This window comes from Choloepus didactylus (assembly GCF_015220235.1).
Source record: "Choloepus didactylus isolate mChoDid1 chromosome 11 unlocalized genomic scaffold, mChoDid1.pri SUPER_11_unloc1, whole genome shotgun sequence".
NCBI classification, from domain to species: domain Eukaryota; kingdom Metazoa; phylum Chordata; class Mammalia; order Pilosa; family Megalonychidae; genus Choloepus; species Choloepus didactylus.
In genome coordinates this window covers 4,732,266-4,759,326 of record NW_023637577.1, presented here as the reverse complement: position 1 = coordinate 4,759,326, position 27,061 = coordinate 4,732,266, and the positions used below count along the sequence as shown (strand labels likewise).

The 27,061-nt window shown below is 53.8% G+C and overlaps 1 protein-coding gene across 3 annotated transcripts in view; it reads right to left on the bottom strand.

The window, feature by feature from the left end:
* COL23A1 (collagen type XXIII alpha 1 chain) overlaps positions 1 to 27,061 on the bottom strand; it is a 389,555-nt gene that overhangs the window by 4,747 nt on the left and 357,747 nt on the right. For 2 of the 3 annotated variants that reach the window (XR_005214814.1, XM_037823084.1), the window contains exons 6-24: positions 23,426 to 23,452; positions 21,857 to 21,883; positions 20,746 to 20,772; positions 16,314 to 16,430; positions 15,375 to 15,410; positions 14,948 to 14,974; positions 12,539 to 12,592; positions 12,049 to 12,111; positions 11,612 to 11,656; positions 8,916 to 8,993; positions 6,583 to 6,636; positions 5,982 to 6,026; positions 5,043 to 5,132; positions 3,395 to 3,457; positions 3,014 to 3,070; positions 2,708 to 2,734; positions 1,694 to 1,756; positions 1,553 to 1,606; positions 1,265 to 1,291 (exon numbers count right to left, since the gene is read on the bottom strand). Coding sequence is in view for 2 of the 3 variants with exons in the window: in XM_037823084.1 (XP_037679012.1) it covers positions 1,265 to 1,291; positions 1,553 to 1,606; positions 1,694 to 1,756; positions 2,708 to 2,734; positions 3,014 to 3,070; positions 3,395 to 3,457; positions 5,043 to 5,132; positions 5,982 to 6,026; positions 6,583 to 6,636; positions 8,916 to 8,993; positions 11,612 to 11,656; positions 12,049 to 12,111; positions 12,539 to 12,592; positions 14,948 to 14,974; positions 15,375 to 15,410; positions 16,314 to 16,430; positions 20,746 to 20,772; positions 21,857 to 21,883; positions 23,426 to 23,452 (981 nt within the window). In the remaining variant the exon portion in view is untranslated. The remainder of the gene's footprint in view (positions 1 to 1,264; positions 1,292 to 1,552; positions 1,607 to 1,693; positions 1,757 to 2,707; positions 2,735 to 3,013; positions 3,071 to 3,394; positions 3,458 to 5,042; positions 5,133 to 5,981; positions 6,027 to 6,582; positions 6,637 to 8,915; positions 8,994 to 11,611; positions 11,657 to 12,048; positions 12,112 to 12,538; positions 12,593 to 14,947; positions 14,975 to 15,374; positions 15,411 to 16,313; positions 16,431 to 20,745; positions 20,773 to 21,856; positions 21,884 to 23,425; positions 23,453 to 27,061) is intronic. The other variant, XM_037823085.1, reaches the window with a different exon arrangement.

Below are 27,061 nucleotides of genomic sequence, written 5' to 3'. Positions count from 1 at the left end.
ACTAGCTCCACCCCAACTACCTCCCAGGCTCTAGAGCCTGAACTGGATTCAGCGTCATCTTCTTCCCCTCCCTCTTCTCACTGGGAGAATGTGGCCCTCCCCATCAGAAACCCAGGCTAGAGTCCTTCCTCTTCCTTGTCTGCAGTTCTCCAAGTTTCGGGTGGCCACCGGAGTCCTTGCAGCCTGCACCAGGTCACCATCTCCCTCTCAACGGGAACTGATCTTCCTGGGATTGTCCTCCCTTCTCACAATCCACTGGCTCCACGCAGCTCCAGGCCTGAGCACGTGCCCGGCACTGGCCAAGTGTTCACTAGGGTTCACTGAACTGGGGCCAATGAGAATCAATGAGACTTTTTCCAGAACAGTACAGAATGAGGCAAATGTTCTTTCTTCTGGATTTGGGCCTGAGAGGATCCACCTTGCCACCAGGCAAGGATTGGGAATGGTGCCCACACAGTGATGTAGCGACAAGAGAGAGGGGCTGGGTTCTGGTGACACGGTTGGAACCCCAGATCCACGTGCTGTACCTCTGGACTTTTCAGTTACAGGTCAGTTTCAACCAGTTTAAATTGTGATTTCTATCACTTGCACCAAAAGAGACTTGATCCAATCAACCTCAGGCTAATACCTCCCCTTCTCTTCTTCCCACAATATCACCCTAGCTGAACCCTCATCATCTCTCTCCAGGTTACTGCAATGGCCTCCTCACTGCTCCCATCCATCATGCGTCCGTCTATCTGTCCATCCATTCACCTATCATCCATCTGTTGATCCAGCCATCCATCCATCATCCATCCATGTATCTATCCAACCATCCATTATCCATCCATCCATCCATCATGCATGCATGTATACATCCATCATCCGTCCATCCATCATCCCATCCATTCATCATCCATCCATCCATCCTTCCATCCATCCTTCCATCCATCATCTGTCCATCCATCCATCATCCATCCATCCATCATCCATCCATGCATCCATTAATCCATCCATCCATGCATCTATCCATCCATCCCTCATCCCATCCATCATCCATCCATTGTTCCCTCCATCCCTCCATCCCTTCATGTATAAAGCACTACTCTGGACTGTGCACTGGACTTGGCCATGGGGACACAGGAGAAATCGATTAGCTATAATCCCAGCCCTGGGGAAGGGGAGTCACACCCAAGCCAGCCAGATCAGGTTCCTGTCTGGGCAGCACAGGGGCAGAAGCTACACACGGGGGGGACCCAATCACAGCGAACCACAAAATACTTACATCTAGTCCTGGCTCCCCAGGTCTGCCCTGCAGAGAGACAAAGAGGGGATTGGAGAGGGTTGGGGAGTGGGGTGCTGGGATCCCAGCTGCCGGCAAGTTCAGCCCTGTGGTTTGGCCGGCAGACACGGGGGTAGTGTCAAGTTTAGACAAAGGGTTGGGTGGATGTGGGTAGAGCCTCAGTTGGCCTAGAGGGCCCGTGGGGTGCAGGGACTGAGCCCCCAGGGCTGAGTGATACTACAGACTGTATAATGCAGGGGTGGGGGTGGGGGGTCCAAAGAGGGCGGTTACCTTTTCTCCTTTGGTTCCTGGCAGCCCAATAAGGCCTGGTGGGCCGACTGGCCCCTAGATGGAAGAAGGACGGGGGGTCAAGAGGCCTGACGGTTACAGGGATTAGCATCGCTAAGGGCAAACAGAGCTTATGACACTCACAGGCGGGCCGCTGGGGCCTCGTTCTCCCAAGGTGCCCTTTTCTCCCTTTGCTCCATCCAAGCCCTGGAAGTGAAGGGGAAATCGGTCAGGGGAAAAGGGTTGGACAGATGGCAGGACCGGAGAGCTGGGGGCCTGTGTGAGAGCCAGGAGGGGCCTGGCTCACTCCGTATCACAAATAAGCAGGAGGCGCCATGGGGAGCTCCTTTCACAAAGGGCTTTCCCACGCAGGGGCTCCCTCAGTACTCGGGAAGGTGGTGTGGCCATGCCCATTCCACAGGTGGGGAAGTGGAGGCTCAGAGGGTACAGGGAGAAGGCAGGTGCACAGCCAGGCAGAGCTGGTTATCCCACAGGTTTCTGAGCTCCCCATTTGGGCCCTGTCTGTCCCTCGACATCAACTGCCAATTAGCATGATCTGGGGAAAGCGCTGGGACAAATAACCACCACAAGCAGTGTATCTGGTTTGGTCAAACACAGGCCCTGCTCAGGTCTGGGGTTCCACGACTCTGAGTTCCCCACCCCCCGGCACTCACTGGGAGCCGGGGAAGCAGTGATGTGTCCTCCCCAAGGGTGAATAGGATGCTGGACGAGACCAGCAGTGGGGCCAGCAGCCTCCCCTTCTGTTCCTGACATTATGTAATCCACACCAAATCCAGAACGTTGTGTTCAGGCCGTGGGCAGTTGAGAGACACGTGCACGTAGATGGGGATGGGGGGATAGGGGTGGGGAGCAGGGGAGGGCCAGGCACCGAGAAAGATGAAGGAGTGGGGCCCGTGAGAGAGGCAGGAGAAGAGAGCGAGAGTGAAAGAGGGAGGCCAAAGTGGGGGATGGGGGAGCCGGTTCCCATGGGCAGCAGGAAAGTTATATTCCAGGCGATTCAGCAAGCTCAGTCCCCAGAGGCAGGCTGGGCCTGCACATGGGGCGTCCCCTGGGCCCATTAGCAAGGTTTTCTGAGACTGTCCTAGGCTGTGAGACTGAGCAGGTAAGGGGGGTTTCCACTCACTCCCCAGCACTCACCTTGGGACCCTGGATTCCCTGAAGACCCTGGAGGTGGAGGAGAGAACAGATCAGGAGGGTCTTTCCAAGTGAGTCTGGATCCTGGCCCCGGGGCTGGGGCTCTCTGGCAGTTGTCACACCAAAGCTGGCGAGACCACACACTGGCTCCTTCCCATGCTGTGGCCCTGACCTCCAGGGCCACCCCGGCCCATTCCCGGGCTCTGCCCTCCTTGCCTGGACGTGCTCCTACCCTTTGGGCACAGCTCTGGGCCCTGGGTCCACCACCCTCTTTGTCTCCCAGCTGCTTCAAACCCAAATTGTTCTTACCATGGGGCCTGGGGGCCCGGGGGGTCCGGGAGGTCCTGGCTCCACTATGATCTGGGCCTAGGAAGGGGTCAGAGATGGTTTGGTCACCTATTGCCTGGCCATCCATCACCCACTCACACACTTAAACTTGTCAGGCATTGGAGGGGCACTTCCTGAGCGCCAGCCCTCAGCAGCTGGCACGAGGCTCCTTCCTGCCCTCCCAGGCTGGCCTGTGGGTTCTCAGAGGGGTGTCAGGTGGAGGACTCAGCCTGATATTCCCTCGCAACCCGCTTCCTCGGGTGTGGTCAGGCCAGGTGGCTCCTCTGTGTCCGAAGGCTCAGAACCCTGCCGGCCCAGGCTGGGTGCTGTGGGAAAACCCGATTCCCCTGCACCCTTTCTTACCAGGATGTCCTGCAGGGTGTCACACGCCGACTCTCCCTTCTCCCCCTTGGGGCCGTCGATGCCCTGCAGGATGGGATGTCCTTTGAGCTCTTTTGTCTGGTGCCCGGCTACCCTCCTCTTCCCTCCCCCATTAAGCTTCTGGGCAGCAGCATTTGGCTTGGCCTTTGTGCCTCTCAAAAAGGTTTTCCCACTGTGCCAGTTTGAATGTATTATGTCCCCCAAAATGCCATTATCTTTGATGCAATCTTGTGTGGGCAGATATTATTGGCGTTGATTAGATTGGAATTCTTTGAGTGTTTCCATGGAGATGTGACTCAATCAACTGTGAGTGATAACATCTGATTGGATAATTTCCATGGAGGTGTTACCACACCCATTCAGGGTGGGTGTAATTGGATCCCTGGAGTCATATGAAGGAGTTCACAGACAGAGGGACTCAGAGCAACTGAGAGTGATATTTTGGAGAGAAGCTACAGCCAAGAGGGACACTTTGAAGAATGCACAGAAGCTGAGAGAGGAACTGCAGTTTACAGAGACAGTTTGAAGATGGCTGTTGAAGGCAGACTCTTGCTCCGGAGAAGCTAAGAGAGGACAAACACCCCAAGAGCAACTGAGAGTGACATTCTGAAGAGGAGCTGCAGCCTAGAGAGGAACGTCCTGGGAGAAAGCCATTTTGAAACCAGAACTTGGAGCAGACGCCAGCCACGTGTCTTCCCAGCTAACGGAGGTTTTGGACGCCATTGGCCATCCTCCAGTGAAGGTACCCAATTGTTGATGCCTTACCTTGGACACTTTATGGCGTTAAGACTGTAACTTTGTAACCAAATAAACCCCCTTTATAAAAGCCAATCCATCTCTGGTATTTTGCATTCTGGCAGCATTAGCAAACTAGAACACCCACCAATCAGTGTGGCATGCTGTGGGTGCCGAGCCTGGTGGGTAGTCAGAGGGCACCCATACTGCTTCAACACAGTTTCCTGTTGTGCAGGGGAGCAACAGGGGCTCTGGAAGCCAAGACCTGGGGTCAAGCCCTAGTGCTGTCCTCCAGTGGAGTGAACCCAGGCAAGTCAACTCTCGACCCTGAGCCATGTTCAATGGTCATGAAAGGAGGGGTAACCAGTGGCTTAAGACCCAGACAATCTTCCAGCCCAGCCACAATCAAAACAATGATAAAAGTGACGATGACGAGGATAGTGGATACTTATTGCATGCCAGCTGCCCTGCTCAGCCTTTCCCATGCCCTCATTCGGTAGGAAACCGTCACACCCATTTTAGAGACGAGAAAACTGAGGTCTGAATTGCTTAGGTCACTTGTCCAGGTTCCCACAGTCAGTAAGAGAGGGGGCTGGGTGCACACCCAGGCAGCTAGGGTCCAGGCTTGCAGTCTAACCATTTGGCCTCTGTATTTCACCTTTTGGCAGCTCCTTTAATGGAGGAGACAATGAATGATGGCCTGCCCTAGGTGACCAGCAAGGCCAAGCAGTATTGGCCGGGTGCTCCTGGCTGTGCTGAATGTAGGACACGGCAAGGCCCGCCTCTGGAGGGTAGGGTGTGGTGGGGCAGGGTAAGCCTGGCATCCCTGACCTACTTCCCCACAGCTTCCAGCACATTTGAGCCTAGATAAGTGGGACCCCGCCAAGCCACATACCGGGGGGCCAGACAAGCCCATCTCGCCCACTTCCCCTTTGGGTCCGGTTGGCCCCGGCTCGCCTTGGTCTCCTTTTGATCCTTTGGAACCCTGAAAGCCACAAGAACAAGGGATTTACAGGTTCAGTGGGATCTTCTCTTTCCCCACTCTGGTGGGTACCAGAGTTAGTCCCCACCAGTCCAGGACGGACCCCACTTCCTCCTTGTGAGTCCCTGCCTCAAGCCTGGGCAGCTGGGAGCTTTGGCCCAGTGCACCAGGGGCCTGGATGGAGGTGGAAGGGTGTGCCCCAGCCCCTCCTCACTGCATGCAGGGTGGGGTGGGGCAGAGATGGGGAGCAGACAGGGCTGGGGCAGCCACCAGCAGCAGAGGGCACTCGGGGACCCCAGTATCAACTCTGCTCTTACATCTCAGGGCTCCCTGCCCCCAACCTACCACCACCCATCATTCACCTTGCAACCCTTGCATTCCTTCCCTCTGCCAACTACCAAATGCCCAAGATGTATCCTATGCTGGGGACCCAGCAGTAAATCACATGCTCGCAGATGTCAAGTCAACCCAGGGATGTGCCCATGTCCACGCAGGACCACACGTAATTATAATCCTAACCACAGTGACACTCTGAGCAGTACTTGTTGGATATTTGTTAAAATGGGAGAGGCACGCTCTGAGAGTTGCACACACAGACGGATCTAATCCTGACAGCAGCCCTGTCACCCTCCTCCCCATCCAGCTGGGGAACTGGGGGTTGCAGGGACGTGGGCCTCTCCGAGAGCCAGAGTGGCGGCACCATCAGGGTCTGTAGGTGGGCAGCCTGGCTCAGGGTCCGTGCTGGGAGCCCCCACATCTGCATCCTCACATACGGATGGTTTGCACGAACACACACAGAGCCCAACCCCAGGCACCAGCATCACCGAGGCGGCAAAAAGCCCGGCCAGAGACCTGTTCTCCGTCGATTCCAGGGACGCCGGGGAGTCCAAGCTCTCCCTGGAAGGGAACATGTGAGAGAAGAAGTGATGACCACCTGTGGGCCCCAAGGAAGGGTCTGTGATCTGAGGGATGGGGGCAGAAGCTGCAAGCAAACCTGCACCGGCTCCCCCTCCATGTCCTCAGCCACCGTCTGGGCAGAGGCAGGTATGTGTACAGGCTGGTTTGTTACAGATGTGGAGGTTGAGGCTTGAGGGTTAAATGGCAGACCCTGCCTGCATTTGAAGTCTTGGGCTTTTTCTCCCGAGAGGTGGGCAGAAAAGAACCAACAGGAATGGCCCCAAAAACCTATGGCCCTGTTATGATGTCACGAGGGGATGATTTGTGGATCTAAATGTGGGAATGGATCTAAATTTTTGGATCTAAATGTGCCAGGGAGTAACTAGGAAGAAGGCACCCAGCTTAGTTAGGAAGGAGCAGGGACCCCCTTTCTCTAAGCACCCCCAGAAGCCAAGGTGGGAGAGAAAGAGAAGCAGAGGGGGACATAAGTAGTGAGCAGAAGGGAGGTAGGGCCCTGGAGACAGGGGGCTTTGAGGACCACCGCACACGCACTGACCTTCACTCCGGGGGTCCCTGGTGGCCCTGGGGGCCCCTGTGGCCCAGGAGGACCCTGTGTGCGAAAGTCAAACCGGTCAGGGTGTTGGCCAGGGCCTCCTCCCCCATCGCTGCTCACCCACCTCCCCCTCCACCCTGAGGGCCAAGTCCCAGTCCAGCTGGGCCAGGCCACACTGCACTTCACCTTGTCTGGCCCCAAGGAAGTAGCACCACCCACGGCTGCCCATGTAGGACCCAGAGTGCACCTGTCCTCCAGCTAGTCTCTCCTGAATATAGATTTCTTCACAACACTCCCCTGCTCAAGATCCATCTATGGCTCCCTATTGCCTCTCGGAAAAAGCTAAAATACCCAGCTGGCCTTTGAGGCCAGCCAAAAATCTCATCCCCCACTCCTGCTCTCTCTGCTCCACTGTGCGCTCTCTGGAGGCTCCTGCTTCACTTCCTGCTGTCTCTTGGTCCCCATGGAGCTCTGCCCTCTCACCGGTAGGGGACAGTGTCTTTAGTGTCTCTAGGACCGACTCCTCTCCCAAGCTCAGGCCTGAGCTTGGCTTTCTGCAGGCCTTCCCTGTCCCCCACTGTTACCTTTATTCAGTTCCCAAACTCATGCCCCCTCCCAAAGCCACACCCCATCCCAACCAGACAGCCTCTGGTCCTCTCCCTGCCACCTCCACTTACGAAGCTGCTCCCTCCCGTTGACATCTCCAATGAGGGGTACCCGGCCCCCCACCCCTTCCCTGAGCCCAAGACTGGCTCCTACCTCCAGGGGGGCCTCCTGGTTCCAGCTCCCCTCCACACCCACTTTGGTTCACCTTCCACAACAGTTCCTAGCTAGGCTTCCCCAATATTTTTTCCCTTTTTAATTTTTAATTTTGAAATAATTTCATACTTAAAGGACAGCTGCAAAAATAATTCAAAACCCATACAGAGAACTTTAACATACTCTCACTCCTAGATACCCAGATCTTTTAACATTTTGTCACCATTGCTGTATCATTCTATCTATCCATCCATCCACCTACTTATTTCCTAAACATTTGAGAGTAGGTTGTATGCATTATGCTGCTTGAGTACTTAATACTTCCATGTATGTTTCTTAAGAACAAGGCTATTCACTTATGTAACCACCTGAAGTGCAGTTATCCAATTCGAGAACTTTAACATTAATATAAAGCTTACAGTCAATATTCCAATTTTTCATATGTCCCAATAATGTCCTCCAGTATGATTTTTTTTTAATTAGAGAAGTTGTAGGTTTAAGAAAAATCATACAAAAAATACTAAGGTTCCATATACACACACCCCCCTCCCCTCCATTAACACCTTGCATTAGTGTGGTACCTTTGTTTACAATTGGTGAAAGAATATTATTATAATTGTACTATTAAATATAGCTCACATTAGGGTTCACAGTTTGTGTCACACATGCCTATGCTTTTTAAAAAATTTTTACTCTTGTAACCTATATACAACCTAAAATTCTCCCTTTAACCACATTCAAATATATAATTTAGTCCTGTTAAATGTGCTACCATCACCACCATCCATGATGGTTTTTTAATGTCACTCCTCTGCCCCAAGACCCAACTATGGCTGCCACTGCCCAGTCAATCGCACCATCATCCTGGCCTGGCAGCCACAACCTGCCTCCCTGCACTCCAAGAGCTTCTCCCACATGGCTCCCAGCTGGCCTGGGACACGTCATACACTGGGCATGCACTTGGGGCCACGCCACACCACACAGGCTGAGGCAGACTGTCATTACCATCAACCTGTACTTCCCTTAGCCTGAGGGAGAGAACTGGAATTGAAGCTAAGTGGGATCACAGGCGAATGCCCCGGCTACTCTCTGATAAACACCCCTCCCTGATCCCAGCTCCCTTCTCTGGTAAACTGTGAGCAGCTGACCCTGGACCTTTCCACCCAGAATGGGTCACAAGGTGGCCAGTTGCTGGCAGGGCTCAGAGGGCACACATCTCCAGAGGCTCCTGGGCAGACTTGCCACTTTGATCTACACCCCAATGGTCAACAGGAGACCCAGTCTCCTGGGATGGACACCAGGGGGTGCTCTCCTCTTTCCCTAAGGAGCCAGCTGTCCTCTCTGCCATGGCCTCGGGGAAATCAGGGCCACAGGAACTGCTGGTTCACAGCAGCCCTTTTAGCATCATGTGGTCTCCACCCAGCCCCAAATCCTGCTGCCAAGTCAGGCAACTAGTGAAGTTGGGGACTTCATGCTAAGCTGCCCCTCGTCAAGGAGGGCTCGTCAATACACAGAGTAGCTGGTCATTTCCTAAGCAAGTGAACAAGGGCATATCCTGGTCCTGCTGGGGACACTACCTTGAGGGCATCCAAGATCTGACCGCCGTAGTCAATCACCATGGTGTCTCCTTGCTCACCCTTGAGGCCCGCTGGACCCTGCAGCAGGGAGAAAAGCAAGAATTTCAGGGAGCGGCTATTTTGGTGGGGAAGCAGGCACCTGCTCTGTTTCCTCAGCCACGGAAGAGGTCAACAGGAGACCTGCACCCAACCCCAGGCACGTGTGTGTGTGTGCGTGTGTGTGCTGTCACCAGTGTGTGTTGGCTCATGGTGGTCACCTGGTCGGGCCCAGCTGGCCTCACACTCTCCCATGCACACTTAGCACTAGCCCTCAGACTTACAGATAAGTGTGCCCAGGGGCCAGGCAGGTGGCGTGAGGGAAGGGGTAGGTGGGCGAGTGGGTGCCCACTGAGGGAAAGCCCCTTTCCAGCCCAAGAGTCACCTCCACATGAGACTTCAACCCCACCAAGGCCTGATCCTTGCACTTTCAGGAAATCCTGATTTTTATGCAAAGCTCTTCGGAGTTGTAGACGTTGGCAAAAAGCAAAACCCAAAGCCTCTAAAATGCTGTGAGGGCCTGACAAAAGACATTGCTAGGCTGGATCTTGCTCTTGGGCCTCCGTTGCACAATCTCGGGAAGAGGCTGGCATATGCCAAGCACTAACTAACTAACATCCACATTTGTTCCTGGTCATAACCGTATCCACACAGGCACACGCCCATGCACGCCCACCCACACGTGCATAAGCCCTGCCTGCCCATGGCCACACCTACCCACGGCCAGGTCTGTGCCTGCCCACACATGCCCAGGCTCTCTGTGGTGGTTTGGAGCTATATGTAGCCCAGAAAAACCTAATCCATTCCTGTGGGTGTGAACCCATTGTAAGTAGGACCTTTTGATGAGGCTATTACAATTAAGGTGTGGCCCAACCCAATCAGGATGGGTCTTAATCCTATTATTGGAGTCCTTTCTAAGCAAAATGAAATTCGGACAGGGAGAGAAAGCCAAGGGAGGCAAGAAGCTGAAAGTCAACGCAACTTGGAAGAGAAGGGGGAGGCCAGGAGAGGCCGCCATGTGCGTTGCCATGTGACAGAAGAGCCCAGGACCAAGGATCACCGGCAGCCAGCCCCAGAATGCCACAGCCTTTGAGGAAAAAACATCACCTTGGTAATGCCTTGATTTGGACTTTTTCCTCGCCTTAAAACTGTGAGCCACTAAATTCCCATAGCTTAAGCCAGCCCATGGCATGGTATTTGCTAGAGCAGCCAAGGAAACTAAAACACCCACACATTCCCATGCTCACTCATGCCACACCCACACACGAACATGCCCACTCATGCCAATGCCCCCACGTGCCCCCACACATGCACACTCCCTGCCATTCCTTCCGAACCTCTCTTCAGTACTAAGGCTGCTCTTTGCTGGGAGGAAAGTGAGGGGCTGGGAGCCCCTTGGTAGGCCTGGGGGCAGCACCTTGCACAGCGGGGAGAGACCCAGCCCGAGCCTCCTTTGCTGGCTGCCCACCTGGTCCCCGCTGCCCGATGGGACTATCTAGTTTATTCGGAACTCCCATACCCTGTGACAAATCTGGTTCCCCAGCCGCCTGCACGGCCAGGCTCACGGGCAGAGGAGGGGAAGGGACAGAATTGCTCGAGGTGCCACAGCTGGGGATGGGATCTCAGCTGTTGGCCTAAAGTTATGCTGACAGGGACTGGTTGGAAATGATCTGGGACCAGCACCCGCTGGCTGTCAGAGGGAGGGAGGCAGCTGTGCTCCCAGCGACAGGGACATGCCTCCAAGAGGGGCTGTAAAAGGGGCACCACCTCAGGTGTAGATGATGCCGTTTAGGACAAACCAAGGGTCTGTGTTAGAATGTGCAAGGAAGAGAGCCCAGAAGGGCCTCTGCACCCCCTGGGGAGGGAGGGAGGATGGGGGGAGGTTGGGGACTCTTATTTTCACACATCCATACTGGAACATTTCACAGAAAGCATGTGTGCTGGTTTGTATATATTATATCCCCCAGAAAAAGCCATGTTCTTTAATGCAGTCTTGTGGGGGCAGACATATTAGTGTGGATTAGGTTGGAAACTATTGGTTCAGTGTTTCCATGGAGGTGCGGCCCTGCCCATTCAGTGTGGGCCTTGATTGGTTCACGGAAGCTCTATAAAAACTCAGACAGAAGGAGCTCACTGCAGCTGCAGCTGGGAGACACATTTTGAAGACGGCCGTTGGAAGCTGATGCTGACATTCTGGAGAATGCCATTTTAAAACGCAACCTGGGAGCAAAGGCCAACAGATGCCAGCCACGTGCCTTCCCAGCTAACAGAGGTTTTCTGGACGCCATTGGCCATCCTCCAGTGAAGGTACCCGATTGCTGATGTGTTACTTTGGACACTTTTGGCCTTAAGACTATAACTGTGTAACCAAGTAAACCCCCTTTATAGAAACCAATCCATTTCTGGTGTTTTGCATTCCAGCAGCATTAGCAAACTGGAACAGCATGTATTATGAAATGAAATGAAACATGAAACAAATTCCGAGTGAGTTATTAAAAAAAAAAAAAAAGAAAGATACTACTCTCCGTTTCAGAAGCTCCCACTGCTCTAGGTTGGCTCCCCCTCCTCCCCTCCCCTGAGGTCTCTGTGGGGGGACAGGGGCTTCGGAAGCCATGGGGCCCCCTGGAGCATGACGGCCCGGAGGAGGGGAGGCTACTTACCCGAGGCCCTGCAGCTCCGTCCACACCTCGGGGACCAGGCTCCCCCTGTGGAGACAAAGCGGTTGTAGGCACGTGTGCAGGGTCCATCCTTCTCTTTCCTGAGCATCTCACACATGTCAATAATACCCAACAAAGGGAACTTCCGGAGTTCCAGAGGCAGAGGGAGGGCCAGAGAGCCTCTCCAGCCCCCATGATATAGAGATGGGGTCCCTGAGGCCCTTCCCAGGCTACCTGGGGAGCGAGCAGCAAAACCGGACCCGACTGGAGGCCTTCTCCCTCACCCAGAGACACTGCCACCCACTCCCAGACCCGCCCCAGACCGTGAGTCCGAGGAGCACCCCCAGGCCTTCCCGGGGACCCCCACTTCTCAGGGCCCGATGGGGGAGCTGGGTGTGAGCAGGGCTTGCAGATGTCGGAGTGGTGCCCTCTTATGTCACCTTTGGCCCGGGGACACCGTCCACGCCGCGCTCTCCTCGGGGCCCCACACTCCCCGGCTCGCCCTGCAACAGACATTCACGGTGGAGCAGCCGCCTGCTTCTGCTCGGCCTCCTGGGGAATGTGCCTGAGCCCACCCAGGGTGGCAGGTGGACCCCCTCGGGGCTCTCCCCAGACCAGGGGCCTTGGGGCCATGGCCAAGGCCTCCAGTCTGGGTGTGGGCGAGAGTTGGGGCAGCTTATTTCAGAGGGAGACTGGCCAGGATGTCGTGGCAAGGATGACACCCTGGTTCCTGGCTTGGGGACAGGGCAGAGAGCGGGGCCACCAAGGATGGGAAGGACTTCAGGGTGCAAGGGCAGGTAAATGGCTGGGTGTGTTGGCAAGCGGGGCCCCCGGCACTCAAAAGGGCCCCAGAGAGTGGTGTCATCAGGCAGGTGGAAACCCTGGGAGGTGAGAGGCAGGGGGGTGCTGAAGGGAAGATCAGTTACCTACCTTGGGTCCTGGGAGACCAGGGAGCCCTGGCTGGCCTGGCATCCCACAATCCCCCTGAGAAGAGAACCAACAGGCCACCAATAAGGCCTCCCTCATGGGGTTTTCAGAAAAGTTCTATCTGAGAAGCAGGGGGCAGGGCAGGGTGGGTGAGTGGGGAATCCCTTCCTGAACAAAGCTTACTCTCCTGACAGTGACTGTTCTCCTCCTCAAAAACCTTCTGTGGCTCCCCAGTGCCCCAGGTCCTCAATCTGGCATTCAGAGCATTTATGACCTGGTCCCCAGGAGCTCTCTGTCCTCATGTCCTGTCCCTCCCTCTCACACTCCAGGCTTCTGCAGTACCTGGCTGCTAACTTCTCTGCAAACAAGCTCTCTCCTCCTCTCCTTAGGACATGGGGGTAGCCTGGTCCTTCTCTGTCTCTTCCCCTACCAGCCCAGAGCAAGCCTCAGCAGGTGTGATGCTTAAAATGTGTCATCTTGGCTAAGTTATGCTGTCCAGTGTTTGGTCAAGCGAGCACTGGCCCAATTGTTACTGTGAGGATATTTAGTGGATTTAAATCATTAGTCAGTTTTCTGCATCTATGGCTGACTGCATCTACAATCAACAAAGGAGATTGCCTTCAGCAACGAGAGACATCTCATCCAATCAGTTGAAAGCCTTAAAAGGAGAACTGATGATTTCAGCAGTCAGAAGGAAGAATTTCTCTCTCTACTTCAGACACCTAGCTTCTCCTGGGGAATTCATTGGAGTTCCCAGCTTGTGACCTGTCCAATGGAATTCAGAGTTGCCCATCCCCATGGTTTTATGAGCCAATTCCTATAATAAATCTCAAAATAGTTACACACATATAGGTATCTATATCATAACATATATCACCTTGTTGGTGCTGTTGCCCTGGAGAACCCTGACTAACACCACAGGTGAATGAGAGAGTGAATTCATTCATTCGGTCAGAAAATATTTTGTGAGCGTCTCCTGTGGCCAAGACAGAAGAGGTCTCTGCTCAAGTCAGAGGAAGCCAAAGGAAAAGAAACATTCAAATACACATGGGGCACAACGGTAGGAGGTGGAGTAAGTGTTGGGAAGAGAATGTAAGGGGAGGGAAAGAAAGGGAGTCTGGGAAGGGGGCTTGTTTCAGGAGGCTGCCAGGGAAGGTCTCCCCAGGGACGGGACTGTTTGGCTAAGACCTGACAGAGGAGAGGTGCCAGGCCATGGCAGGAGGTGGGGGAGATCAGTCTAACTCAGTGGTTCCCCAACATTGAGTGTAGCATCCTCTAGAGACCTTGTTAAACAGATTACCGGATCCTGCCCAGACTCTCTGATTCAGTGAGTTGGGGTGGGTGGAGAATTTGCATTTTGAATACGCCCCCAGGTTAGGGCTGATACTGCCGGAAGGGGGACCCCACTTTGGGTTTGGAGGCCCTGATGTGGGAACAGATTTGATTTGTGTGTTTGAGGACGAGAAAGAATGAATGATTGAGTGAGTGAATAAATGAATGCGTCCCCAGCCTCACTGAGTCACAGGACAGGGCAGACACCCACAGGGGGCACCCTTTGCACAGTAAGGACTCGGGTCTGGGAAGAGAAGAGACCCTTCCCCATAGAGGAGCCCCACCCCAGCCCCTGTCCTTCCCAACCACTTCCTGCTGCCCCAACCAAGAAGCTTCTCCCCAGGGACCCCCTCACCTTCTATACTGGAATGCCAAGGTCCCCCTGAGGGGAGACAACGGGGGGCACAAGAGAGAGGTCAGAGTCACTGGGGCAGGGCCTGGCTGCCAGGCGTCAATTCCCCATGTGCAGGGCTAGCCCGGAGACCACCGAGCCCCTCAGAGATGTGCTGGGGGGCTGGTGGTCTTGGGTTCCACTCCGGAACTGGTCACGCCCAAGTGGAATGACCATGGACAAGTCATTTTCCCTCTTGAAAATGGGGCTGTGAAAGCACCAACATGACAGGTTTATCTTGAGGATTAGAGAGAATGCGTTGACAATCCCTGGCTCGAGGATGGTGCTTGCTAAATGGAGCTCTCTCTCCCTACCCTTTCCTCCTACGCAGTCCAGAAGCTTTGCTTCCCACCCCAGCAGGCTCTGCTCAGTAGGGGAAGAAAAGAGAGTGCTAGCATCTGGAGAGTGCTTTCAGAGGGAATGTGTTTTGTGATTCCATCCTCACAATGCTGTGGAAAGATGAGGCAGAAAAGATTTATCATGCCCCCACTTAACAGACGGGTAAACTGAGGCCCAGAGGAACAAAGTAACTGGGCCAAGCTCCCAGCTAATGATGGAGCTGGAGCTTGAACTGAGTCTCCTACCCCGCTGCCTCTGTCTCAATGGGTGGTCATGAGGGAACCCCTCGCCCTCTGCCCCCTACCCTCCACCCCTTGCTGGGGAAGGGGACGGGAGTGACGGACACTGACCTTGGGCCCCGCAAGTCCCTTTGGGCCCTGGAACGAGAGAAGATGTTAAACATCATCCTTGGGGCTTCTCCAGGGCTTGTCTTCTTTATCAGCCTTATCATATAAAGGGGGAAACTGAGTCCCAGAAAGGAAGGGGGAGGCGGGGCTGTCGCCAGAACCGGGGCTATGCCTCCTAGTTCTAGGCCTGACTCCTTGAGTCTTGGCTTCCACGTTAGAGCTCCAACAGTGGGGTTCAGGACGGCAGACTCCCACGCAGGAAAGTGGGGCTACCCGAATTCTTCCCGGGGTGGTTTCCCTGCCACTCGCCAGGAGTGGCGGGTTGGGGACCATGGGTGCACGCACACACATCCTCACACGCGCGCGCCCTCACGATCCTGGGCACCGCGCTCCTGCCCGCACAGGCCTCCGAAATGCCCTGGGTACTGACCATCGCACCATCTTGTCCAGGCTCTCCTCTGGGACCCTAAGGAAGTGTAAGACGTTAGCAGTGACGGGGCGCAGGGATGTCACGTTTGACCGAGCCCGAAGTGCGGGCCGGGCCCCGGGCTGGAACTCTAAGTAGGTTTTTTTCATTTCATCCTTGCCCCAAACCCTGAAAAGTGGGCATTTATTGTCCCCACTTCACAGGTGAGCAAGTTGAGGCTCGGAGGGCTACCTGCCCCAGGTGACGCGGAATGGATGCCAGCACAGTGGGTGCCCCGAGGGCGCCCCCTGGTGGCAGTTCGGTGGAGGTGCCGCTCCACAGGGGAGTCCTGGGTTAGGGAAAGGGGTTGGGTTAGGTCTGCGCTGCAGGGTTTGGGTGAGGAAAACTAATACTAACTAGTTAGCATTGAGCAGAAGTGGGGTTGGGGGAAGGAGATAGAGATAGAGACAGAGAGATATGGGAACAGGGGTTGGTAAAGATCAGCAGAAGTGTCCAGGTATATGGGTCTAGGGGTCGGGATTGGGGTCAGGTTTGAGACTGAGAAGGTAAAGGTTAGAGTCTATGTGGGGTTAGAGTGTTGTGGTTAGATTTGGGTTTGGAGTCAGGGTCAGTGTCTGTTTAAATAACAGCCTGAATTGGAAGTTTGGATCAGGCTTTGAGACTGAGTTTGGGGCTAAGCTCTTAGCTGGGGTTACAGTTAGGGTCAGGGTTGGAGCTGGGGTTAGGGTCCTGGTTAGTGTCAGATTTAAGGGTTGACTGGGTAAGGCTCTGGGTTGGGTTTGGTCTGGGTCAGAGGCAGGATCTGAACTGGGGTGAGTCCAGGTTCGGTGGCTGGACTGGGGTTAGGGTTGGTGTTGGGTCTTACTGGGGGGTAGGGCTGGGGTTGGGGCTGGTTCTGGGGTCATGGTCTGGAGTTTTGGTCCAGGTCATGCCCTCTCTTACCGCTGGGCCTTGTGACCCCCTGGGGCCATCTTTCCCAGTGTCACCAGGAGGGCCCCGGGCCCCAGGGGGCCCAGGGAGTCCTGGAGGTCCAGCAGCTCCATCTTGGCCTTGGTCTCCCTGAAAGACAGTGGGGGGCTGGTGTGACTTTGAGAGTGAGGGTACAGGGCTTCAGTCTTCAAGGAGAGGCTTCCTCAGATGGGCAGCCCTATGTCTTCTCCTACCCTAGCCCTTGGGATGGGTTGAAGGGAAAAACTTCAGCACTGGGTCTCTTGCTTATTCTCAACAGCCCCACTAAGGGGCAGATTCCTGTACCTTTTCCACTCCAATGACTGCCCCGATTCTCCAGCTCTCTAATGCCTGAAGCTGCAGACACGGTGTTTAGGTGAGAAATGACACCGACTGGATGTGGGGAATGCACATGTGGCCTAGCCAACCCCCTTCTTTCTAGAAAGGTGACTGTCCTCTCCCCAAAAACCTTTTCTGGCTGGTCAACCCTCACTCATCAAAAGTGATGGCGGGGGGCACTCCGGGGCATTTATCCCAGAGAAATGAAAACTCAGATTGACATAAAAACCTGTACACACAGATGTTCATAGCAGCTTCATTGCTGACAGCCCCAAAGTGGAAACAACTCTTGTGCCCTCCAGTGGGTGGATGGTTGAATCAACTGTGGTACATCCGGGACCATGGGATATTTCCCAAACAAAGTACTGAGACATGCAACAACTTGGATGGATCTCAAAGGAAATAAGCTGAGTGAGAAAAAGCCAATGACAAAGGTCACATACTGTATGATTCCATCTACCCAACTTTCTTGAAACAAGTAAATTATAGTGATGGAGAATGGATTAGTGGTTGCCAGGGGTTAGGGATGAGGGCAGGGAGGGAGGTTCCTGGGGCCACGAAAGGGTGAGGGACCCTTGGGATGGAACAGTTCTCTGTCCTGACCATGGTGGTGGGTACACGAATCCACATGTGATAAAATTGCATGGAACTAAACACACACACACACACACACATGTACACACAAATGAGTGTATGTGAAACTGGGGAAATCTGAATAAGGTTGATATCAATTTCTTGGTTGTGAGACTAGTAAAGCCATGCAAGATGTTACCATTGGAAGAAACCAAGTGAAGGGTAAGTGGGTAATATTTCTTACAGCTGCAACTATTTAAAAATGTAAACTAAAATAAAAGTGATGGAGGTCCACACAGCCTCTCATGCAGCACCAAATCCCCTACTCTCCCATCCGAGGTTAGTATGGGTCAGACCTCAGCCAGCCAGAGCCTTCACCTGCTGAGGGGAAAAGACCAGTGTGGCCGGACCCTCATGGCTGCCTGGCTGAGGTCTAACCCTAAACAGGCTACAGCAATGGGGCACCTCCAGGGCACAGAACCAGCAGCTCCCCTTTCTGGAACCAACACAGGAAGTCGCCTTTCGTGGACCTGCACCTGCTGTGCGTTTGGCACTGAGTGAGCAAGAACTCCCTGGGGGATCTCATCAACCCCCATGACAACCTGTTGGGGTGCTAGCATGTCTCATTTTACAGATGAGGTGCCTTGGGGTTCAGAGGGGGTCATCATTTACCTGGGGTACCTTTTAGTAAAGGCGGAGCTCTTCTTTGACTTCTAAGGCACCTAGTCACTTTTAGACCCCCCCTTTTTTTCATCCTGAACCCCACGGTATGACTGAGCTTACCTCTCTAGCAAACTGTACTTAAGAAATAACTTGCTTTCCCAGTTAAGAAATGAACTAAAGCTCTAAAAAGCCACTGTCAGAATCTTCTCATCAGTTTGGAGTGACCAGGGTTCTGATCAAAAGGCTCTAATAACTCCAGCCCGAAGTAAAGAAAATGGACAGTTTGGTCAAGTCATGCAACCTTGGGTGGTAGCAGTGGATAATTCTTGTTTCACTTTTTGCAGTATCAGGAATAATTTGAAGACATGCCTCCTGCACCACCCCCTTCCTTTCACAGCCCAAGGACCCCAGTTTGGGAACTAATGATCTGGACTGTACTCATTAAGGCAGAAAATTGGTTAGACACTTGAGAGGGACTTGGAGAGGTTCTTGGGTTCTTCCCAAGTTACTTGGAAAATGAGGCAAGTCAGCCCACTTCCTCCTCCAACAGGCATTGGATGGCTGAGGTCTAACCCTAAACATGGGGGGCGGGGGGATGGGGAGTGAATTGGGGAGTGGGGGGCAGCACAGCAAACCAGCAGGCCCACACATCACTAGGCCAGTATACCTTGAGGATGTGGAGATTGTACAAATGACGGTCTCTACTTATAAATCCCGGATTGAGCCATGGGAAAACCATCTATTCAGGCAAACGGGTTGTGTTGTCAGAAAGGCAGGAGGGTGAGCTGGAAAACCACGAGGCTATTTCTGGAGGCAAAGCCACTTGACCAAGCTTGGAGAGATGCAGCTTGGTGACTGGGTGTGGCTGACTATTTTCTCCAAAGATGGCCAATTCACTAGCTCCCATCCCATCCCACAGCGATGTACCATGCACCATCAAGAGCTGGGATCTGCCCTCCATCCCCTTTGCATCTGGGTGAACCCTGTCACTGATTTGACTGATAGAATACAGCAGAAATGGTGCTGTGTCTACTCTGGTTGTGGCTCTTAAGTGGCTGGTGGCTCCTGCTCCTGGCCTCTTGGAAGGTTGCTCTGGAGATGCTTCCTCTAGGACCAAGCCACTGTCCTGGGAGACACTCAAGCTGCCTGGAGAACCACACGGGTGTGTTCCTGAGCTGATCTCCCAGCTGCCAGCCACATCAATGTCCCACCAAGTGAGGGCGCCATCTTCCTCGACTCCCAACAGATGGGCCCCTCAGAGGTCTCCAGTCCCAGCTGCCATCTGCCTGCAACCCCCAGAGAGACCCCAGTGGCCCCAGCTGGCCATGAGACATCATGATAAATTGTTTGAAGTCACTAGACTTCTGGGGAGAGGGGAGTGGCTTCACAGATAACTGAAATTTGTTGGGGATATCAGTGAAGAGGGTGAGGGGCTTTCGGAGGGGATCTGCTCCTGCATTAAACCTAGGCTGGAAAATTCTAGTCCACTGAGGGGCGGCATCTCCATTTGGAAGCTCAGCTTCCATACATCAACCAGAAAGCAAGCCAAAGGATTTTTGTCAGCAGCCACAGAACTCAAAGAAGGCTCCCTTTCTTTGATTTCAGGGCAATCTCACCAGTTTTATAGGGCTCTGTCTCTCGCCCTTCAAACAAAGGCCCAGCACAAAACAACTCTGTTTGCGGGGACTCAGACAGTCCCCTTTCTGCTCCCAGCTCAAGCTCAGAAAAACCTTGTGACATGGGTCCCTCTGTCGTCCTCATTTCACAAAACTGGGTTCAGAGAGGGACACAAGTCTGCCCGAAGTCACAGAGCTACAACATTACAGAATGGGACAGGGACCTGGCCCAGCCTGACTGTCAAGCCCCCAGCCCATGCTCTCTGCACCGTCGCCCCCGTCTTCCTTTTCACTCCCTGATATACAGTGCCCTCCTCCAGGCTCTGACTGCTCCAGGCAAGGACCACCCAGAGAGGTTCATAGATGCATGCCATGGGGGACAGGCCCAAGGGTTCTAACTTCTACCCAAAACCTTCTTGAAAACAACTGGGCGTACAGCCCTCTCCTTCTCTTCTGCAGCTGGTTCCCACCTCTTGACTTTGGCAGCCAGGAGGGACCTCCCACACTGCCTGATCTGGGCTGATGTGGAAATGGCTAGGTCCCTGTTTCTAAGGCCACTGAAGTAACACTCTGCCAAGATCTCCTTTGTTGGGGCTCACTCCCATCTGGGGTTCTCCATTCTTCCTGCATTTAACCCAAGTCACTGCTATGTTCCCGGGCTGAGGGTAAAGGACTCCCCGATGCCTGGCGAGCCACTGAGGGGCAGTGAGTGGGCTGGGAGGAGACCTCAATGCACAGTTCCCAGGCTGGGTGTGCTCACTTAGATGATTGCAATGTATCTTTGCCAACAGTTTCAGGTAGGGGCTCCCATCCCTATTTGTGGCTGGAGAAACTGAGTCCAGAGGGGTAGGTGACTTGTCCAGCGTTGCTTGGCTGGTAAGTGGTAGAGCTGAGCTTTGGGCTGAGGTCTGCTGATCGCAAAAGCCTTCCCTCTTTCTTGGGTGCCAGCTGTCTTCAGGTCTGGTTGGACCAGCACCAGAACCACTGCCTATTCATCCACGGTGGTAAGCGTGACTGGGGCGCCCAGCCAGAGACTCCTGGGGCTGCCACACAATAGCCATTTAGCTGAAAACCCGCAGCGGGAAAGAACTTGGGTGGAGAGAAGGTGGCTGCTTGCTCACCATTTTCTGTGATAAGATATAGGAAACTGGGATCCAGAAGAAACACTAGCTATGCTTATTGTAATATAAGACAAACCATGTAGGGTTGGTGAAGGGCTCGTGTTCATTTCTTACCCGGGGACCAAAGTCTCCTGGTGCACCCTGAGAACATAAAAACAGGGAGATATATTACTGTTTCTATTATGATTTTGTAACATGCATTGAGCACTGACTTTGTGCTTGGGGTTTCACATACATGGTCTCACTTCATTCTAATGATAAGGACAGGCAGGCTCCAGATCTATTTTTATCTCCATTTTATACTGAGCAGACTGCAGCTCAGAGAGGTTCAGTAACCTGTCCAAGGTCACACAGCTAGCAGGTCCAGGACTTGAAACCTGGTGTTCCATTATCTATTGCCAGTCCCTTGAGGCTCCAGAGGTTGTGGAGCAGAGATGAGCTGCTCCCAATGGGTCCTTTCTAAATCCTGGAGCCACGGAATGGTGAGAGAGAATGATTGATGAGTGTCTTAAGCTGTGAATTTTGGGGGCAGTGCATAACGCAGCAATAGATACCGAGACATCGGTTTCTCTCCGGTTTCAAAGCCCTTGCCTTATTTGTCTCTGCGAGTCAGGGGCATCAGCCAGAACCAGCAGGAAGGTAATCACAAGTGTCTTATGATCTGCAAAGAATATCCAGATCGTTGCATTATGGTAATCTTCCCCACAGCTCTGTGAGGTTGGTTTTAATTAACAGATGGGGAAATTGAGGCAACTTGCCCAAGGCCACCAGATTCGTTGGTGGCGGAGCCGGGATGCAAACCAGAGGCTCTGAACACCAAATCCTGTGCCTTTCTCACTGCTTCTCAACCTAAAACATGTACCGGAACCCTCTCCTGCCCTTATCTAACCAGGCGACATTGGTTTCTTCTGGTATTCTCATTTCATGATTAATTCCTTTGGAAACTCATCATTCTGGGCAGACTGTGCCTTTTGGATTTTATTACACTCAAGTGCCAAGGGAACTCAGATTCAATACTCTGGGTACTTCATATTCTCAAATGTAAGCCTTACAATCATTCTCAGAGGTAGGCACCAGTGATTGCACTTTACAGATGGGGAAACTGAGGCTCCCCAGGAGGGGATGTGACTTGCCCAAGGTCACATTCCAGAAGTGGGATTTGAAGGTCGTTTTCTGGGATCCCTCATTAGCCTACTGCATCTTTACAGACTCCAGCTTCACTTACCTTTTCCCCTTTAGGGCCTGGAAGTCCCTGGAGAAGGAAGGTGGAGAAAGAACAGTTGTGAGTGAGGACTTCTGGCTTCCCTAAGGCGTGGAGGTCTGAAGGGCCCATGATGCTGAGCAAAGCTGTGGGCAGCTGAATGCAAAACTACACACAAACCTGCCAGCCCCTCAAGGGAGTAGCCTTTGCTGGCCCCAGGGATGTCCCAACCTCAGTCCCTTTTCTCTCCATCAAGAGCAGCAGCCCCTTGGGTGTGGGTGTGTGTGTGTGTGTGTGAGCCTGGGTGGGTGCTGCGATCACTCTTGGGCTGCAGGGAAATGTGTCTCTTTCAATCCTGAAGATACCAGGGCTTCTAGGGAAGAAGGTCAGGCTACAGAGCATTAACTGAAGGTCTCAGAGTCCCGAGGGTGGGGGCCAGGTTTAGTCAGTGACAGCATGTTGGCCTCTATTCCTCCCCAAACCACCCATCACCCTTCAACCAGTAACTGATTTGCTTGTTCTTTCATTCAACAACTCATTAAACAATCAGTCCTTTACTTCCCTCCTTGACTAACTCACATATAACCATTCAGTTCTGCATTCATTTGTCAATTCATTCACTCCTTCTTTCACTTGTCTGCTCAATCACCATGTGTGTAGCCACCGACCAGCTCATCCACTTTTCTGTGCATCCAACTGTCTTTATAATGATTAATTCATGATCTCATCTGAACATCTGTCCATCTACCCACCTACCCACCCATCCACCCACCCATCATCCATCCAAACATCCACTCACTTACCCACACATCCATCCATCCACCCACCCACCCATCCATCCATCCATCCAACCACCCATCCATCCACCCACCCACCCACCCATCCATCCATCCATCCATCCACCCACCGACCCACCCACCCATCCACCCACCCACCCAACCACCCACCCATCCATCTATCCACCTATCTATCCATCCATCCATCCATCCATCCACTCACCTACCCATCATTCATTCATCATCCACACATCCACCCACCCTCCCATCCATCCACCCACCCGTCATCCATCCATTCACTCACCCATCCACCCACATCTAGTTATTGATTTAATTAGGCTATTTCTCCCTCTGCGTCTTGCTCATTCTGCTGAGGATGCTCACGGACCACAGGCCCCTAGCCCAGGTGTTGAGAATCCCTTTATGGACATCTTGAGAAGGTATTGAGGGGCTGTTTATGCTTGGGGTCTGCTGGAAGGGGCTCACCTGTTTTGAGGGCCAACTAGATGCCAGCCAGGGACCACGCTATGCTGGCGCCCCATAAACCCCACAGCAGCTCTGTGAGGGAGGGGCTGATGCACCCATTTTACAGATGGGAAACCTCAGGCTCAGGGAGGTTAAGTGGAGTACCCAAGGCCACACAGCAACAGGTTGAGGATCTGGATGTGAACTCCATTCTGGTTGCAAAACAGCTCCTTTCTGCATTGTACCCCAGTTCCCAGGGGGCCCCCCTCCCTCTGGTATCACATGGTTACCTGCAGCCCCACAGTGGCAACCCCACCCCAGGACCTCCTAGAGCCACCCTGGGGTCACTTACAGGTTTGCCATCCAGACCCAGCGGCCCCTGGAAGGTGAGAGAGAGCCAAGGTTACACATGGGAAAAGAATAGCATTTTCTCAGAGTTTATGACCCGGAAGCATTTTCCATTAGAGAGAAAAGAAGACCTGGTTGGACCCTCCCCTCTGATTCTTCTCTAAAGACCACCCCCCCATCTCAACCCATGGGGTTTGAGTGGGGCTGACCCACCCATGGCCCCAGGCATGGGCACGTGATTGCCTTCCCTCAGCCAGCCAGGATAGCCAATTATGGGTTGAGTGTGGGTCCCAGGCTCAGCCAGTAAGCATATATCTGGGACTTCTGACATTGTCCTGATGGGCTAAGTTTGGAGTTCCTAGGACCACCACATGAGTCGAGAAAGAGCCAACAGAGAGGAAAGCAGAGCTGAGAGACAGAGAGCTGAGAGAAAGGGCAAATGGCCTGAAATGGAAACTACCCCTGCACCCTCCAGTGTGTGAGCTAATACAAACTTTTATTTTTCCCTGTAGTCAGCTTGAATTGAGCTCGTACTTGCAGCCAGAATATTCCTAAGGAAACGGGCTCTTTCAGTTCTCTGCGCTGCTTGCAGCCTTTGTGGGCTTAAGTACAGGCTTTGAGAAGCCAAATCACGGGAGGGCAGATTTTGAGAGCCTGGGCATTGTCTGAGGCCTCTGTGGTGTCTGTAGATGGCTGGTGACCACTGCACAGCAGCCCCTGCCGGGCACACTTGCATGGCCAACAAAGCCTTGCTAAACTCCACCTCTTGGGGGCAGAGATGAAGCCAGTGGGGATGTCAATGGTCCCTGCCAACCCCTCTGCTGTCCTCCCCACCACTCTCTCCTTGCCGCCCGTACACTTCCCCTTGACGCCAGCAGACGTTCCATGCAGCTCTATGCTTCTGAGACTTTGCACACTCTACCCACCTGCCTGGCCCAACCTTCCCACCTTTGGGCATCTTCAGCTCAGTTGCCTCTTCTTCCATGCAGCCCTTCAGGCTTCCCCAGTTCTCAGAGCCAGCCCATTTGTCCCTGTGCCCAGCATATATTCTAATTCTCACACGTTATCACAACGTATTGTAACTTGAGGTCTACACACGTATTCCCCAGGAGACTCAGGAAGAGGGTCTGAACCACCTGTGCATCCAGTTCTTGGAGGAGGCCTGGCATGGAGAACTTGCCCAGCAAATGTATGCCAGATCACAGCAAGGAAATAGAGCAAGGAAGATAAAATGCATGCAAATGTGCAGAATACAGAGTGGAGAGTGAAAAGTGGGGGTAAGGGGGTCTACAGGTTTAGAGCAGGGAGGGAGTGTGTCCAGCTTTGGGGGCGGGGACTGGAAAAGATTAAGGAGAGCCACCTTGACAAATAACAGTGAGGGATCTGGACACAAAAAGTGTGTGTGTGTGTGTTGTGTGGGCCCCGTAGGCAGAGGGAATAGCTCAGCCCTCAGCGTCTTACGTTGAGCCCCACCCGTGGTCCCTCACTCACACTGTTCACATGGGTTTGTTCCTTTTGCACCCCGATGGCTGAGCATCTCGCCTCTGTCATCGGGTGGCTCCCAAGCTCTCTGACTTCTTTCCCATCTTCATGCCTTAGCTTGGGCTGCTCCCTCTGCTTGGAATGCCCTTCCCTGCCGTCCCCACCTGGAGAACGTCAACTCATCCTCAAAGACACTCAGTGTCCTGCCCCGGGAAGCCTTTCCTGGCTGCTGGCGGGGCTTGTCTCTCCTTGCAGGCTCTGGACACAGCCCGGGAGTTGGCGACCGGCCCCCTGGGTCAAGTGGAAAATGGCTGGCTTCCTCGGCTCGGCTTCCAGAGTGCCCTGAGCGGAGACGGCCAATCTGCTGATCCCCCAGATAGGCCTGGGGGGAGGCCACTCTGTGTGCAGTGGGGTGGGGGTGGGGGTGGGGGACGTGGCCAGGGTCTCGCTGCAGGAAACTGGGCAATTCTGAAAACTGCTCTCTAAGTGCTTCCTCCCAGCAACCCCAAGGTTGGGGCAATGGCCTGGGGGCAGCTGGCATACCCCAGGAGGAGGAGAGTGCAGCCATTTCAAAGTATTGGTGGGGGCGAGGTCTAGGTCCTGCTGGGCTCCTGGTTGGGATGTCAACCCTGCCAGAAGGTGCAGTTCTGTTCTGCATCATCTGAGGCTCACCAAGAGCTGCCTGGCTGGCCAGTCCCCTCTGTCCAGCTCCTGGCTATCCTGACTGCCCACGTCCTCTTTCCCTCAGCAGTCTACCCCCACCCCTCTCTTTGGGGCCCAGCCCACACTATGCCTTCCTGAGCATCCCCTACTCTGGACCCCTTACTCAGGCCCTCTGCTCCCAGCTGCCATGACCCACCCTGGTCTCTTAAAGGACTTGCTGGAGCCCTTGCTCTCAGTCTTTAATCACCACAGTGACCCTCGGAGGTAGATGTAATCAGTCCCATCTTACAGAGGGGGAAACTGAGGCCCAAGAAGGGGAATAGCCCCTGCCGGGCCCCTCCACTACTAACAGGCTGGAGGATGGAGCCATGACTGTGGCTTCGGTTCTATGTACCCTTTGCACAAAACTGCTCTGCAGTGGCCTTGGCCTGGTCCCCTGGTCCACGTTCAGCCCCTCTAGTCTGCCCCCACATGCCTCGGTTCCAACACTTCCCAGCTCCCCACTAGCCTGCAGGGCTTCGCCTGCCCCCAGTCCCCAGCCCCCAATACCCTCATCCACAGTGGCAGCCACCCAGGCTGCTCCATGCCCAGTCCCTGTCCACCCCACTCATCCCAGCAGGGCTGCTTCTGCTCTGGCTTCACTCTGGTTTTTCCCCTAAACTGCTGTACCTGTGGGCTCCCGCCAGCCCTTGGGATTTGGATAGTGGTTTCAGGGACATGTCTAGCGTCCCTCCCCCTTGGGGTCCCATGCACTGTCATCCATCACGCCGTTTCCTGGATGTAAGTTGTACTTTCCCGGCTCCCTTCCATTGCACAGAGTGCCACTGCCTACACTGGAGAACTCATATTCATTCATCAAAGCCCAGCTCAAATGATCCCTCTTCTGAAAGCTTCTTGAGGCTGTCTGCTGCAGAGCTGGGTCCCCAACCTTCTGAAGAAAAGCCCTGCTCTAGGAAGCACGTGGAATGGCCAGAGGAGGTAGGCTCTAGATTCAGACCTGGGACCAAATGCTGGCTAAGCCAGGTCCTTCTCAGACTGCCTCATTTTCTTCATCTGCAACTGAGAGATTGGCCTCCCTGACTTGCTGATCTTTGTGTGTGAGTTTTGCGGAAAAGGTGCTATGTGAACTGAGTCCAAAGTATAAATCGTACAGGAGACACGGTACAAAGCAAGCCTCCTTCCCTGTCCCCAGCTCCTCTCCCAGGAGGCAGCTGCAGTACCAGCTTCTGCTTTGGCAAACGGGTCACACTTAGAGAAGCACATATTCGGAGCCCCACTCCCTGCCTTATTTTTAAATCTCTGTAGGGGCTGAACAATATCCATCTCCGGGTCCATCTGCCCTTAGGGTATGGGGAAATCTGGTCCATAGCTCTAGCAGGCACATCATAGGGTTTCAGGAATGGCTCCACCCAGCACACACATCCCTCTACCCTGGACCACATACTTCCCTGGTGGACTTTCCGAAATGCCAATCTGACTGTGCTTCTCTCCTGCT